Raw genomic sequence first — 18,364 nt, forward strand, 5'->3', positions numbered from 1 at the left:
ATCGAATTTTGTATCTGTAATGTAAAAAGGATGATTGTAAGAGGATGTGTTCCCATTAGTGTAACATCAATCTACACCAATTATCCAAATATTCAATACGCTCATTTTACATAAAATATAATATTTTGCAACACATAAATTACCTTTTTAGCAATTGTTTCGTACTTTGGTCAGTCTTTTTAAAGTAATATGAAACGAGAGAGTGGTGAAAAATAATGTTTATCCAATTCATGAATCAATGCATGTATATATCATAAACTTAGTCCTCTGTGCACGATTTTATAATTTTTTACGCAAATATATCGTATAATTGTCAATTTTTTTTTTTCTCTCTGTCTGTTATGATTTAACAAATATGGCTGCTCATTAAATGCTGTGTTTTGAAGCCGAAGTTTAACGATTGTCACTTTATAGTAAACAAATAACAAAAAAGCATGGGTATTGAGCACATGTTTAACATGTACAATCACATAATTGTTTATTTTAATGACAGATCCATGCGTATTGCGACCACCGGATTTTTGTCGAGCCTGCAACTTTTGTTGCAGAAAGCTCGACATAGGGATAGTGATCCGGCGGCGGCTAGGGCGGCGGCGTTAGCTAACTTCTTAAAAGGTTTATATTTTAGAAGGTGAAAGACCTGGATGCTTCATACTTTGTATATAGATGCCTCGTGTTACGAAGTTTCCGTCAGTCACATGTCCAATGTCCTTGACCTCATTTTCATGGTTCAGTGACCACTTGAAAAAAAAGTTCAGAATTTTTGTAATGTTGAATTCTCTCTTATTATAAGTAATAGGATAACTATATTTGGTTGTGCATACCTTGCAAGGTCCTCATGCCCGTCAGACAGTTTTCACTTGTCCTCGACCTCATTTCATGGATCAGTGAACAAGGTTAAGTTTTGGTGGTCAAGTCCATATCTCAGATACTATAAGCAATAGGGCTAGTATATTTGGTGTACGGAAGGACTGGAAGGTGTACATGTCCAACTGGCAGGTGTCATCTGACCTTGACCTCATTTTCATGGTTCAGTGGTTATAGTTAAGTTTTTGTGTTTTGGTCTGTTTTTCTCATACTTTATGCAATAGGTCTACTATATTTGTTGTATGGAATGATTGTAAGGTGTGCATGTCTAGCGGGCAGATGTCATCTGACCTTGACCTCATTTTCATGGTTCAGTGGTCAAAGTTAAGTTTTTAAGTTTTGGTCTTTTTATCTAATATTATATGCCAAAGGTCAGCTATATTTGGTGTATGGAAATATATTATGATCTATATGTCAGTCCCGCAGGTTTATTTGACCATGACCTCAATTGCACGGTTCAATGCACAGTGTTAAGTTTTTGTGTTTTGGTCTATTTTTCTTAAATTATAAGTAATAGGTCAACTATATTTGTTGTATGGAAGCTTTGTTAGCTGTACATGTCTGCCTGGCATGGTTCATCTGACCTTGACCTCATTTTCATGGTTCATTGGTCTTTGTTTAGCTATCTTGGTTAATGTTAAGTTTATGTGACAGTTGTAATAAAGCTTTATACTTAGGACTTTCAACATAATATCAATGATTAGTAAAGAAGGCGAGACATTTCAGTGTGTGCACTCTTGTTACGAGGAGGGTTATGCTCAGGTCACTATACATACGGAAAATATGTCGGCGAATTGCTTCCTGGAAGCAAGCAATCAAAACTAAGTAAACTGCTTCTAAATGTGGACAAATTAAAGAATTTTCCTCAGAAAAAAGTATATGTACATAAGTTGTAAAATGAAAACTATCCATTTATTTATAATTTTTTTTTAATTTGTGGTTTCTTATGACTTTAATTTAGAAACAATCACTTTAGCCTATCGGTAAATTATGAAGCCTAATCACATATGTTATACCTTAGCATTCTAGCTTTTGCAAAAAAAAAAACTATGTTTAAACCTCGGATGTTTTGATCCCTCTAATCTTAACTTTTTGTTCCATCGCACTTTAGCGTGATATACCATCGTACTTTAGCAAACAAACAACCATCACACTTTAGCGTGAGACACCATCGTATTTTAGCGTAGACCATCGCACTTTAGCGTGACTATCGCACTTTAGAGTCCTACATATATATATAAATATTTGGGCATGGGGATTGCCTCTTATGTATAACTCTAAACAATTGAGGTCAAGGTCACAGTGACTACAAATTGAGTTTAATTTTAAATCTTGTCACTGGAATAAGACTAATTTTTTTTGTAAGACAATAAAACTCTTAAATCATAATAGAAAAACTTAAAAGTAAACAGAAAGCCTATCTAGCAGGTCCATCCATATAAAGCTTTCCCCTTTAATTAGGGGGAAAGGGGGAGGGGATCACAGTAGAGGTACATATGTGTGCTAGAGTATTCATTAAAGGATCTTCAAATAGGGATGTTTAACTTTTTCTTAATATGAAATGTATAGGCAGATTATTAATGGATATATTTGTTGTCACTATAAATATAAGATTTTATATCAAATAACAAAAAAATCAACATTTACACTTGACTTGATCATCCTGGTACATATCAATTAAAATGATCAGCTCTGCATTCAATTTGCTGAGGCAAAACTTGACAATAACTTGTTAGCTGTGGTTTAATTTATAGTACCAATTCCACTTGACTGTTAATCAGAATATTACTGGAGATTCCAGATAATTCATCTGATGATAGTCTCAAGAGTATATGATGTATAGTTATGGCTATTAAATATTTTGTCCCGGTTTGCTTTTTGCACAGAAATAGCAATAGGAAGTGAGATATTATGGGAGATATTATGTTGATTATAATAATAATAGTACTGAACTATGATTTGTCACTGATATGAGCCATGTGTACTGACTTGTAAATTGCTTCAAAATGTCAAACAGCTATATATTAGTGCATACATAGGTACTTATCCAACTATTGGGTGCAGGATGATAAAAGACACATATGTGACATTTATCAACTAACTTTAATTTGGATGTTTACTACTGTATACAAATTTGAAAATATAAATACACAAATAGACATGTTTGTATAGATATATTCACTTGTTAGTTCCTGGATAGTTACCATATATGATAGAGGGTGACAGATTCAGGAAGGGGATAGCAGATGTTTGCCCCTCCCCCCTTTGAATAGAAAATATATCTTTCCCTTCCAAAAATTCTGTTTCTGCCACTGATAGGAAATTTGTAGATGCTATAAAGTCCAAAATAGGGACAGAAATGTCAAGAGTAAGCTTTTCTCCATTAAAATCCTTAATTAAAAAAGGTGTACTGATTTTCAATGCTAAATTGAAGAATAGTCTTCCTTTTTACATCCATTCCTGGGTGCTTTGGCAGTATCTGCCATTATTCTAATTATGCCACCACAGTCACTTGTCTCTGAATTATTATAACCTGTATACCTGTTTATATAAAGATATATAAGTATTTTTTCCCAGAGACGATTGCCTGTGTTTGTGTCTGTCGAAAGTCTACAAAAATTGTGCAATTGCGTTATTCCCACTTATTGTTCACATCGAAATGATATTTTGTGAATCAAATGTCCTTGTCCACGCTGTGAGAACGCTGTGAGAACTCACTCATCTCTTTCTTAACATTACGGAAACATTAATAATGATCCGCCCTTATTGCCCTCCTATAGTGTACCTATGGTGTAAATAAACTAAAACTGAAATATTGGTGCACAAGCATAAATTATAGCTTCCTCCACCTTAGTCCCAAGCACTTTGTAACCTTTATCCGATATTAACCAAAGGCTACCTGCACTGCTTGTAATTTAGTGTTTATCTTATTCAAATGTCATTCTTCATTGAGCAAAACAGACAATTATCTAGTCTAAGTTTGTTATCAAATATTTAAAATTGAATAATTTCTGATATAATTGAGAGACATTTGTATAAATTTTCCAATATCATTTGGTAGCATTAAGTACTAAGTACTTTGTAGGGAGTGAGTAGGTGTGAACAAATTCTGTTGATTAGTAAATATATACAAAAAATGGGTTGTTGCTCTTATTTGACATTGTACTAATTAATTTTAATAATATATAGATGGTAATAGACCTGAGCAAATAAAATTTAATTTTTAATAAAAAAATTATTAGTAATATAAATTTTCATCATTTTGATGCCTGGCTTAAATAATTTGATAATAGGACAAAGGTTGGTCCCATCTTAGCATGACTAACTAGATTGTTCAGTTTCCTACCCTTATACAAAAAATTAATGGATTGTTGCTCTTATTTGGCATTGTACTAATTAATTTTTATAATTCATAGATGTTAATGGACCAGAGCAAATGAAATTTGATTTTTAATAGATTTTTTTATCAGTTACGTATAGTTCAGTATTTGAGAAATAATTTTTTCCATCATTTGTGTGCCTAGCTTAGATAATTTGATCCTAGAACAAGGTAATTGGTCCCTGCTTAGCATGACTGGCAAAATTGTTCAGTTTTCTACCCTTATAAATTTATATCCATAAGCTTGAAAATTCTTGATTTATGTGTATAAAACTTGAGTTATACATATAGATACAAGGAAGGGGATTGAGCTGCATTAATTGTTCCATTAATAATATATGAACAAGTGACGCACTTACTATGAACTTCTTAGGCAAGGAGTGGGAGCCAATTTAATACTTGATAAAATGTACAATAAATATTAATTCAGTACTAATGTAGTAAATAATTCCACTTTTTATCTTCCATATGCTTCATTTTAACACAATTATGGAATTTATACATAAATTTAATCTGTATGTGATGTGTTGCACACAATTTATGAAGGGCATTTCCCTCAATTCAAACTACCAGAAAAATAACACCATCTTAAAGGGTTCTTTGGTACTTTTAGCTGCGTTATTAGATTTTATTTAAGATTTCATGATCTGTTGGATAATAACACAGTACTATACAATCTGTTTAGGAAAAGAAAAAGTTCGCTGTGGAAATTATTCAAACAGGATTAGGGTTTATAGGAACTTTGTGGTTTTCTTCAGCCCACAAGTAATGATGTCATTAGAGTACTTCTTGTCCGGAATTTAGTCCACTTAAGAAATTTGTGTTCTAAAAAGAATAGATGTGACATCGATGATCATATCTGGGGTTTATTTGATTGGTCCTTTTTGTGCACCTGTGGTCTTGAGTGTTTAAATTCTGTGGCTGTTCAGCTTGAGTAATTTCATATTGAAAAATACTATTAAAGATAGGATTATGTAATTCCTTGTCAAACAAAATCCTTGGGATAACCTTTCGCTGAAATATATGCCTTGTGATTTCGAATGAAATATTTAAGAGTTACGTAATAAAAAGCACCCGTGCAGATCTAGCATTAAAATTTTATCTGAAATTCTGTTATCTGAATTCCATATAAAAATATGGACACTTGGTTTTATTGCCAGGGTGACAACTATTGACCATTGACCTAAGGATGTAGATGTAAACAATTATAGATCACCCTGAATTCATGTAAAATACCAAAACAGCTTATTTATTACTCTTATGGCACCACCTCCAATCCAATGTACCGGTACTTGATGTACATGTAATATTTTAGTAGTCTATTTTTTTAACCCTTAAAAAATGATTGATTTTTTTTTTATCTTGAGAACTATTTCGGGTTGAACAATATAAAGTCATGTGTGTAAAAGATTCTAATCTAACTAAGGACCATTTAGGTTCCATTTTGGATAAAGTTAGGTTAGCGCTACTTTCTAGGACTAGGACTATTATTAGGATTAATTGTGGTAGACCAATAGTTAGTTTAGTATAGCCCTATATTGCTTGTCCTTTAAAATTAGGGACGACATCAAAAGATCGATGTAGGATAAAAACTTAAAACAAATAATTTTTTTTTTTTTTTTGGGGGGGGGTCAACATTGCTGCAAGTTTTGTTAATCTAAAATCGATTTTACATATATCCCTATAGGCTATTGGTCAATCAATTTTTCCCAAATTAAGTTAAGAGGGGTGGGGTCAGTGAAAAAACTATGTGAATTAAGTTTTTTATCCTTCATTGAACTTTTGATGTCATCCCTTACTATAGCACAATTAAAAGACATGTTGCGACTATATTAAGAAGTCTTTTTTCATAAAATTCAGTTTACAGATGGAACTGATATTTGAATGAGTTCCTTCAGTAAGGAAATAGTGTGCTATAAAATTTAAATAATGTCACTTAGTATTTGTTTCTATCTGAATCACTGGTTTTCTGATGATCATGGTTAAACTACTTAATATTTCCAAGTTCACAGATATGATCTCACCAATGGCCTAAATGCACTGTTTGGAGATTTTGTCCTTGATAAACAACAATATCTAACCACAAACCATCATTTTGTCTTTAGGCTTTTTTGTTAGCTTGCAGGGGGACATCACATTCAGTCTTGTGTATTCAAAACATGTTTGTTAGAGAATTAAAGTCCGATTAAGTCAATGTAGCCAGTCTTAGCTTGAATGACGGAGTCCGGGTGTTTAAATAAACTTAAGAGATTTGACTATTCAGCAATGATATTGACACAGTTCAATATTTACACATTTAGGATTAATGTCATTTTGATGTTTACAACCCCCACTGCTTTACCTATCTAAATATAGGTGGTTTTATTTTGATTTAAGAATACTTTGTTATTTATATGACCTGTATATATCATTGTATGTTCATACTGAAGTTTTAATTTTTAGTGCAGATATATACTGTAAATTCAGAATTTTTTGCAATGTTACAAAAAAAAAAACTCACCTTAAATATTTTAATGTATTATTGGTAAACAGCATTATCTCAAATCATAATTAATCTCACATTTTTGCCCATAAATATATATATTTCAGCATTAAATCTAAAAACTCGTCTGAATAAAAAAAAAGAGTCCATCCTAATTTTAACGAAATCAAGTTCTCATTGGGTATCACAAATTGGATGTTCTTATCAGCCCTTTATAACTAAAAAGTATCGAATTCAATAAATTAACACTGATGCAGAATTTTCTTTCTTGATCCTGTAACTTTTGCTACTCAAAACTGTACAATAAAAATACTGATACCATGTAATAATCATGGTGTTACTTAGAAACACCCAATTGGGTTAAAGCCTTCATGGGTGTATCTAATACAAACATAAATGTTACTCCTATGGATTTGGTTGAATACTTCTGTTAAAATTTTATTTCTTATCTTTTTCAGATATCAAGACAGTCCATTGATGCTGTGAAGGACCATTTTAGAGATGACATGCAGAAGTCTGACTGGCAATTAATGGTTGAACTGAAGAAACTCTTTCAAATTTTGTGATTAATTGATATCAATTTTGTATAAACATGTGATCTTATGTATCTGTTTAATGAATTTCTACAGAAGCTCAAAACTATGGTTTAAGAATCAGCAGGGAAAGGAGTTGCAGGCCCAGATAGCCCAGGCTACTAAATATTTGGTTGGGCTCTGAATTTATGTTGAATATCATGCTCTAAGTGCTTATGTTAATCTGTCATATTCTGGCAGGTTGAGCTACTGGATAGAAAAAGTTTGTTTCCCTGTTAAAGCATCAGAATTAAGCTTCAAGTAGAAAAAAATAAGTTGTAATGAACAAAGTGTTACTGCATGAAGTTCAGAAGTTCCTTCCCAATTGGGTTCTGTGGGTCATTTTCAAATTTAACGGGAAGAATTAAGAGGGTCTGGAAAGAGGGAGAATTTTACTCCCGCCAGTAGAATCACATGTATGCATTTGTTTTTGCTTTGAAATGAAATCTTGTTCAAACATTACAAACATTTCGATTGATACTGTCCATACAAGGCCAGTCTGCGCCAAAAACTTCTTCATCTACTAGTCCAGACACTCAATAACAAGAATTGTCCCTATATGACTATATAAAATTTTGAAATTTTTCACTAGTCCAAATCAATATTTACTAGTCTGGGGCATCGGACTAGTGGTTGACGGTGCAGACTGCAAAGGCTGTAGTTAGGAGGTGACAGCTGAACACACAGAATATACTTTCAAAATTGCTGATTGTGTTTCTATTTAAAATTCAAATGAACAATTTGCTAAACAAGCAGACTTATTTTGTGTCTTCTAAATGTTTTTCCCTCTCCAGGCCTCAACACACCCTCACCAATATTACACCACATTCGTACATCCTGCCTCTGCCCTGTAATTATTATCTGTGTATTATATATTATTTAAGATCAGACAGTTCTTCAAACACATTACATTTTTTCTAAAATCTTTTGTCAATGTCACTAAAGGAAATACAGGCAACACAGTTTCCATCAGTGAAACAACATGGGCATTACTAATCCTAAACGCACTATTTATTTAGCATAAGACTTTCAGAAATGAATTATTATACTAATTACTACTCATCAATATTATGTAGACAATTTTTGTTCCTCCCACACCCAGTGTTATGACGTCTTATTTTCCCTTGGGTGAATATAATGAATATTAAAATATTGAATATTTGCTATATTTAACATAAAGATCGACAGTTAAGAACTGATGTGAACTCTGTGGGTTGTTTGCCTGCAGTTCTAATTTAATGAGTGTTTTTTGTGTTAATTTTTAAGCTTTTTGCAAAAACAGTATATATCAGATCATGTTCTAGAGATGAGATACTTTTTTTTCAATTTTTGTTTGTCAAAACATTGTCTCAAAAGTCCTTTTCATCAAAATCATGGAAAAGTTTATATCTTTTGAACTGTTAAACCATAATCTTGCATAGACCTTATTGTTATTTGGGAATCTGTAACACTTTACCAGAGAATCTTCCATGTTTGAAATATTCAGGTTCTAAAACAATCACTTTTCCTTTGTGGCATCAGACATTTTCTGTTATCACTTCAAACTTTTACATGTCATGAAACTCAATGATGTCCAGTAATTTGGACAAATAGTGATAAGGTGTATTTAGTTTTGTAAGTCTCAAAATATGATATATTGCATATTTTTCAGATTGAATATATTTCACTGGTTCATGTTCAGTAGTCTTGCTCCCAATCCACAAGATTTTAGTACTGGAACTTTTATTACCAAAAAATTAACATTAACGATTGTGGTTATTCTTAAATGTTTACAACATGATGATTTTTTCTTGGAAGAAATTTTTTGACACGACTTTGAAAAGTTTATTTTGTGGCCTTTGCCAAACGTCCTTTTTTTCTGATGAGTAGCAAAAAGTTTCTGTTTGTTTAAAAGATGGTATTTGTTAGCTTGTTTCCTGAGTGGCTGTCTTCGTATTTAGATATGTATATTGTCAGCATGTTTCGTGAATGACTGTCTTCACGTTTAGAACTGAAAGAAATCATACTGGTATTCATTGTACTTAGTGTCACAAAATATGCATCTCTTGAATGTCAATTTTTGTAAAAATTTGTACAAAAACAAATCACGAATTTAAAATTATTCAGAAGCTTTGATTTTCATCATATTTATCTGACTTGATGACATAAAACTATCCCAATCATTTTCTACTGCCAAAATAAATGATTTTTATACGACCGCAAAAATTTTAATTTTTCGTCGTATATTGCCATCACGTTGGCGTCGTCGTCCTGCGTCGTCTTGCGTCGTCGTCGTCGTCCGAATACTTTTAGTTTTCGCACTCTAACTTTTGTAAAAGTGAATAGAAATCTATGAAATTTTAACACAAGGTTTATTACCACAAAAGGAAGGTTGGGATTGATTTTGGGTGTTTTGGTCCCAACATTTTAGGAATTAGGGGCCAAAAAGGGCCCAAATAAGCATTTTCTTGGTTTTCGCACTATAACTTTAGTTTAAGTAAATTGAAATCTACGAAATTTTGACACAAGGTTTATGACCACAAAATGAAGGTTGGGATTGATTTTGGGAGTTTTGGTTCCAACAGTTTAGTAATTAGGGGCCAAAAAAGGGCCCAAATAAGCATTATTCTTGGTTTTCGTACAATAACTTTAGTATAAGTATATAGAAATCAATGAAATTTAAACACAAGTTTTATGAACACAAAAGGAAGGTTGGGATTGATTTTGGGAGTTTTGTTCCCAACAGTTTAGGAATTAGAGGCCAAAAAGGGGCCCAAATAAGCATTATTCTTGGTTTTCGCACCATAACTTGAGTATAAGTAAATAGAAATCTATGAAATTTAAACACAAGGTTTATGACCATAAAAGGAAGGTTGGGTTTCATTTTTGGAGGTTTGGTCCCAACAGTTTAGGAATAAGGGGCCCAAAGGGTCCAAAATTGAACTTTGTTTGATTTCATCAAAAATTGAATAATTGGGGTTCTTTGATATGCCGAATCTAACTATGTATGTAGATTCTTAATTTTTGGTTCCGTTTTCAAATTGGTCTACATTAAGGTCCAAAGGGTCCAAAATTAAACTTAGTTTGATTTTAACAAAAATTGAATCCTTGGGCTTCTTTGATATGCTGAATCTAAAAATGTACTTAGATTTTTTATTATTGGCCCAGTTTTCAAGTTGGTCCAAATCGGGGTCCAAAATTAAACTTTGTTTGATTTCATCAAAAATTTAATAATTGGGGTTCTTTGATATGCCAAATCTAACTGTGTATGTAGATTCTTAATTCTTGGTCCCGTTTTCAAATTGGTCTACATTAAAGTCCAAAGGGTCCAAAATTAAACTAAGTTTGATTTTAACAAAAATTGAATTCTTGGGCTTTTTTGATATGCTGAATCTAAACATATACTTAGATTTTTGATTATGGGCCCAGTTTTCAAGTTGGTTCAAATCAGGATCCAAAATTATTATATTAAGTATTGTGCAATAGCAAGAAATTTTCAATTGCACAGTATTCAGCAATAACAAGAAATCTTCAATTGCACAGTATTGTGCAATAGCAAGCAATTTTCAATTGCACAGTATTGTGCAATAGCAAGAAATCTTCAATTGCACAGTATTGTGCAATAGCAAATATTTTCAATTGCACAGTATTGCGCAATAGCAAGAAATATCTAATTGCACAATATTGTGCAATAGCAAGAAATTTTCAATTGATTGGAGTTATCTTTCTTTGTCCAGAATAGTAGTTGAATCAACTTAAATCATTGTTTTATACAATATACAATGTATATTCACTTTTTCTACCAACTGATAAATTAAAACAATCTTTACCATTCAGTGATAACAAGCACTTTATTTTACATTTTAATATTTTATGATGTATTTAAATGAGTAGTTATTGTTGCAAACTCCATTAGAAATTTTACATTTTAATATTTTATGATGTATTTAAATGAGTAGTTATTGTTGCAAACTCCATTAGAAATTTGAATTGAGATCAGTTTTGGAAAAAGGGAAAGGCGGATGTGAAAACAAATGGGGGTGGGGGGTTAAATTTTTCTGATTTCAGATTTCATAAATAAAAAGAAAATTTCTTCAAACATTTTTTTGAGAGGATTAATATTCAACAGCAGTGAATTGCTCAAAGGCAAAAAAAATATTTTAAGTTCATTAGACCACATTCATTCTGTGTCAGAAACCTATGCTGTGTCAACTATTTAATCACAATCCAAATTTAGAGCTGAATCCAGCTTAAATGTTGTGTCCATACCTGCCCCAACTGTTCAGGGTTCAACCTCTGCGGTCGTATATAGCTGCGCCCTGCGGAGCATCTGGTTTATAAACGGAATCAGTGTTTAGGAAATTAGGACGTACAGCATGTGGGAAATTAAATCAGCGTGTGGTAAATTATGTACCACACCCATTGCTTTTAAAAATAAATAATTAAATAATTGATGAATTTTGTTCCACATCTAACATTACTTGTTTATGAGAGAAGTTATTGTTGTTGTCTTTGCATGTAGAATTAAACCTTCCATGTGTAGCAGTTTACTTGCTATACCTGCCAGCCTATCCCTAGTTAAAAGTCCATCATTTGGAAGTAATCACAAATGGTACAGCTTAAGTGATATAACTACATACATGTATACATTTTTTGGCCTAAATATACATTATTTATGAGTGTCACCGACATTGCAGGGAAAAAAGATCAGATGAATTTTAGTTCATCATGCATTATTTCTAAAAAGGTTATCATACAATTTTATTTTGAAATTTATTGGTAATTTGTATCAGCTACTAACATAAGTGGGTCATTTATGCATAAAATGCAGTTTGAGTAAATGTTTAAAATCATCCTGGTTTAAAAAAATTTCAAATGATCTGTGAATGTTACTTACATACACAAGTTCTGTATTTTTATGTTCCATTTATGGGCATTATGTTTTCTGGTCTGTGTGTTCGTTCGTTCGTCCGTTTGTTCATCCGTCCCTCCATCTGTCTGTCTGTCCCGCTTGAGGTTAAAGTTTTTGGTCAAGTTAGTTTTTGATGAAGTTGAAGTCCAATCGACTTGAAACTTAGTACACATTATAATATGATCTTTCTTATCTTAATGCCAAATTAGAGACTTTCTCCCATTTATACGGTCCACTGGACATAGAAAATGATAGTGCCATGTACTGGGGACATATTCTTGTTGTAACATGACTTATTTAATAAATAAAACCTTTTTTTCTTCGTGTACAGAATAGATATATGAAAAGACAATGGGTCTTGTTTAAATCATCCTGGAGTTGCATGTATACTTTTTGATGGTGAAAAATCAGTGTTAATAAAAATATAAGTGCTACTCTTTATGTCAATGACATTAAAAATATATGAATAAATTTATTTTGTTGAAAGATGTTTCTGTTATTAATGTGTCCTATTCATGTTAGAGTTGAAACATGGAGAATGTTATCTGTTTTCTAGTCAAAAGATCAAGTTGACACAAAGATAATACTTTCTTTTCTAGTGCAGGATAGTGTTGAAACATAAGAAAAAACAATCTGTTTTCTTTTCCAAGATCAAGTTGACACATAGAGCATGCTGTCTGTTTTCTAGTCCAAGATAGAGATGACACAGAATAATATCGGTTTTGTAGTCCAAGATAAAGATGACACACAGAATAATAACTTTTTTGTTGTCCAAGATAAAGATGACACAGAATAATATCTGTTTTACACAGTCCAAGATAGAGATGACACACAGAATAAAATCTGTTTTGTAGTTCATGATAGAGATGACATACAGAATAATATCTGTTTTGTAGTCCGAGATATAGTTGACACAATGAGAATATTATCTGTTTTCTTCTCCAAGATACAGTTGAAACAGTGAAAAAAAACGTTTTGTAGTCCAAGTTAGAGTTGACACAGAGAATATATATCTTGTCTAGTTCGAGATCAAGTTGACACATAGAGCATGCTGTCTGTTTTCTAGTCCAAGATAGAGATGACACACAGAATAAATATTGGTTTTGTAGTCCAAGATAAAGATGACACACAGAATAATAACTGTTTTGTTGTCCAAGATAAAGATGACACAGAATAATATCAGTTTTACACAGTCCAAGATAGATGATGACACACAGAATAAAATCTGTTTTGTAGTTCATGATAGAGATGACATACAGAATAATATCTGTTTTGTAGTCCGAGATATAGTTGACACAATGAGAATACTATCTGTTTTCTTCTCCAAGATACAGTTGAAACAGTGAAAAAAAACGTTTCGTAGTCCAAGTTAGAGTTGACACAGAGAATATATATCTTGTCTAGTTCGAGATAGAGTTGACACATGGAGAAATCTAACTGTTTTCTAGTCAAAGCTAGAGTTAAAACATAGTATGTGTTTGTTGGCTAGTCCAAGACCGAAGTTGACACACAGGGAATGTTACCTGTTATCTATAGCTAGACATAATCTAAAGATTGAGTGTGAATATAGTATGTATCTGTTCGAACTGAGAATGGGAATGGGGAATTTGTCAAAGAGACAACAACCCTACAAAAGAGTAAAAAACAATCGAATGCCACCGATGGGTCTTCTACACAGCAAGAAAATCCTGCACCCGAAGGCATGCTTCAGCTGACCCTTAACAAAAATGTGTACTACTTGTTTTGTTCAAGATAGAAATGACACAGACAATACTGTTTAAAAGTATATAAGTCCTAAATGGTATTGACAAAGGGAATAATAATTTCTTTTTTTAAGATATATAAAGTTATCAAAGCTACCAGGATTATAATTTAGTACGCCAGACGCGCGTTTCGTCTACATAAGACTCGTCAGTGACGCTCATATCAAAATAGTTATAAAGCCAAACAAGTACAAAGTTGAAGATCATTGAGGATCTAAAATTCCAAAAAGTTTGACAAACATAACACTCTCTGTAAGTGTTGTCTAGTCCAAGACCGAGTTGACACACAGAGAAAACTACATGTTGTCTATACCTCGTCCTAAATGAGTAGACATACAGATTAAATTCAAGACAGAGTTGACACACAGAAAATTATCTGTTCAGTTTCAAGATCCAGTTGACCTCGAAGAATACTGCTGTCTGAAGTTAGTCCTAGGTGGAGTTCCGAGACACACATAGTTTCTGTTGTCAGACCAAGATACCGAGTTGACTGACATAATACATTGTACTATATTTTCTTTAGTCCAAGATAAAGTCAACACACAGACAATACAGTATGTTTTCAATCAAATAATAAGACTTTGACGTATATTTTATCTGTCAAGTCCAAGATTATGTTCCGATTGTTTTATCTTTCCACAATGATTTTGACATCGCCAAAAGACTAGTCATTGAATTTGTATGTCATACCACGAGTAACGCGTATGACGGGTGTGACTTGTGAATTAGGATCTGCTTACCCTTCCAGAGCAAATGAGATTACTTTGCGTTTTAGTTGGGTATTCAAATTTCTGTATAGTGTTTTGTTGTCTTGACGATTTTGCATTAATTAAAGATCTGGCCATCAAAATTCCCGGTTTTGGAAACAATATAAAACTATATATAAAACAATATTTTGATGTTAACATTGTTGCTTAATCCATAAAGATTAAACATAAGGGTCATATTTTGATGTTCTCGTTACTTATGAAAACTTGTTTAAAGGGGCACTAGCTACGATATATAAAAAAAAATAAAGTATGATTTTTTTTAGATCAATCATTAATCAAATTGGAATAATGAAATAATAATTTGCTTTTAGCAATCAATTTCCTTTAATTTTGTTGAAATAAGCGATTAAACATAATTTTTAACTGATTCACTTGCAAGTGAAAACGTCATCATCATTCTAACCGGTATTCATGTGAACTTCAAGTTAACCCCTAGCTAGAGATTGACAACGCATGCATTGTACGTGTACTGGTTATTTAAAGAAAAAGAATGTCAACAATGAAAGTGAAACTACGGTAAATCATTTGATTACTAATTCGATGCACATAAAATCATTCTTATATGGTTAAAAACAATGAGAAACATCTATTTTTAATCTATAAAATAAAATCAAACAGACCTATAAAAATGCAATTGCACGTGTTGGTTTAATCTATTCGTATCTTTATTTTTGTTTACATCGCTTATATGGTCATCTGAGGTCAAATCGATAGTTAATTAGATGGCGTCTGGACTAAAATACACACGAAACGAACCTATATATTATCTACTCCATTCTCTGTAAACTGTTTATTTTAGACTTTTGATAGTTTGGATAAATGTTTTACATTGTTCTAAACCAAATATGAGAATTTGAGTCAAATCGGTTACAATGAATTTGGCAGCTAGTGCCCCTTTAAGTGATTATATGGGTATAGACCTATACTATAACTATGTTTGAACGTATACTATGTTTTAAATCTTATAATTTTTAAGTATTTTATCATATTTTATGCACGATTTCGTTATTCGCTTGACACGTGGAGTGACTAGTCAGCAGATTTTAATAAGATCTAATAAGCTTGGCGGTTTAAAATAGACAAACCGGTCATCAACCTGTGATTTATAATTCTTTTTTCTTCAAATGTTATTTCATTACTTGTGATTCAATTGCCTCAGGCACCGGTTTAAAGGGTGAAAGTCCTGTTCTTGGGTTATATTTATAAAGTGCACGGTCAGATAACTCACCACAGCCGCATGTCACTAAAACCGTGGGAAAATGTGAATACTACTTTAACTCAAGATTTACTAATTACCTAGGTTACAAAGTTAAGCATGTACCCTCGTCCATGCTCACTCTATCAAATCACAAACAGTTTTCTTATTAATCGTCTGCTGTGAGGAGCAGGTGCGCGCGTGCTTCCTTAACCATTCGCCCAAAGTCCTGCCACGTTCCATTCCCACGCCACTCTTTCCGACCTTCTCCTCGGCTAGGCACCTGTCTCGTGAACTAATTGAATGGAAAAAGTCAACAATGAATACTGCCAAAGGTAAAATAACTTGACAGCCATCTATTAACTGATATTATAGTTATTTCTTTTTAAGGTAAACTAACGAAAAGTCACACGAAAAAATCAATACCAACAGATGTTATCCGATGCAGTGTTAGTCTATTGAATCCATGGGAACATTTGCAAAATTTGTCGCATGAAATTAATGATAAAAGAAATTCAAATTTCAATTTTCGGTATTTAGTTAGACTTAGGACAAACATTTTTGGCGTCCTTTTGTAGTAGAGTCGATGAGGTGAACGTGGGAAAAGTCTACTTTTTCGATATAACGCTTTACAGCTGTAAAAGATTTTCTTAGTTACTCAATTTCAATTCAGATAACCTTGAATACAGTTGTTATTCACTCTGCATTGCTATTTTCGCAATAAATTTGCATGTTTTGCTCATCTGGACCAAAATGCGAATTCAAGTTATTGGGTTTAGTCCATCCATCCTTTTTCTTTATAATTGAAAACAACCATCTTTTATGGTTTCTAGATTTGAATTACAGTGATCTTTGCGTCTGATTAATCTGCAGTTATCATCGACAATTAGTGAACATTAAAACATATAGAACATACAAAAAAAAAGATCCCGTTATCATGTTTCTTGTTTGGTGGCCGTTTTTTAATTGCTATTGGAAGAAGGCGGTCGGTTCGGCTTAATTCAATTGCAATTATGCAACCGGACATGAGCAAAACATTGCAAGTAAAATTTCAATATTGTCAACAGACCCATATAGAAGTTTATAAAACTGTTGATACCGCATTTATGCTTATAACGCTCCTTAATATTAAAATTTCAGTCTTGCTGATTTTGACACTGTCGTCCAAAAGAAACAAATAGAGAAAATTGCTCTCATCAATAAAAACTGAATCTACTTCCATCCTGTCGACTTGAGCAGAGACGTGCAATATGTCTCTGCTTTTAGTCACCTAAGTCATAGTTTACGAAATTAATAAGGACAATAAATTTTCAAAGCACGTGCTGGGGATTAAAAATTTGTGATTTATCGTAACATAGGTGACGAGTTCAATTTTGACAACAATGCATATCACTTTTTGTGATCATAACCCCTATACTCCTAATCAAAATGGTGCGCTAGGTCAAAATAATAATGTAATATTTTTTTTCTCGGCTGACATTTTTGACAAGAGAAGTCTTTTCAGAATAATAACCTTTTATGTGGAAAATTGCAACGACTTCCTGTGAATTTGATCCGAACGTGGGATAAAATAATTTTAAATTGTAAGATAAATTGGGGCCTTCTCATTCGGATTGTTATTATATAACCGAAGTTGTCACACCCATAATTTATAGGTTCCGGGTATCCGTTGGGCAGGTGTGTAGTAATTATACAGGTGTGACAAACACAGTGGCGGATGCAGGAATTTTCGAAAGGGGGGGGGTGCTAGCCCAGGGCAAAGGGGGGGTGCAGGGGGGGTGCAAACATATGTCCCGATTCAAATGCATTGATCGGCCAAAATAAAGGGGGGGTGCGGACCCCCGGAACCCCCCCTCTGGATCCGCCACTGACAAACACATTTGTTCTTTTATATATAAAATTTGAAAGGAAGTAGCGTTTCGTGCTTTTGTTCAAAGTCATCACTCTTTTTTTTCTTAGGTTTGTTTAGACTCACTTTTTTAATAACAGTGTAGTTAGTACAAATATAAAAGTTTATAACTGCTAACTTCAGACCGAAAAGTTTAACTCAATAGTCATTTTTATCACAGTTTGTTCTTATGTTGTACTGTTACACCACTGTCCAAGGTTAGGCGAGGGTTGGACGCCCGCTATACCACTAATATATATATACATGTTTAACCCCGCCACATTCTGTATGCATATGCCTGTCCCAATTCAAGAGCCAGTAATTCAGTGGCTGTCATTTGTTGCTGTGCTTATGCATAAGGTCATGTTTTTCTCTGGCTGTTTATGACGTCTTTACACTAAATCCATTGGATGTTGGATGTGTACGGATTGATAGTTTAGTCTTAGTTGCATGATTTTTTTATTAGTTGTTAGTGGCTTTGAACTAGCTGTCAGATAACTGCGAGTACTCTCAGATCTGTTCATTGTGTCTTTTTGTGTCGGGATGTATAAGTACCG

At 32.9% G+C, this 18,364-nt stretch overlaps 1 protein-coding gene across 1 annotated transcript in view; it reads left to right on the forward strand.

Annotated features, from left to right (window-relative positions):
- Positions 1 to 7,331, forward strand: part of LOC143041910 (eukaryotic translation initiation factor 5B-like) — a 71,697-nt gene extending 64,366 nt beyond the window's left edge. Inside the window, exon 26 of the mRNA XM_076214048.1 lies at positions 7,187 to 7,331. Within this exon, the coding sequence (XP_076070163.1) occupies positions 7,187 to 7,294 (108 nt within the window). The 3' untranslated portion in view covers positions 7,295 to 7,331. The remainder of the gene's footprint in view (positions 1 to 7,186) is intronic.
- Positions 7,332 to 18,364: the final 11,033 nt, after the last annotated feature.

The sequence above is a fragment of the Mytilus galloprovincialis genome, chromosome 8 (genome assembly GCF_965363235.1).
Source record: "Mytilus galloprovincialis chromosome 8, xbMytGall1.hap1.1, whole genome shotgun sequence".
Taxonomy (NCBI): Eukaryota; Metazoa; Mollusca; class Bivalvia; order Mytilida; family Mytilidae; genus Mytilus; species Mytilus galloprovincialis.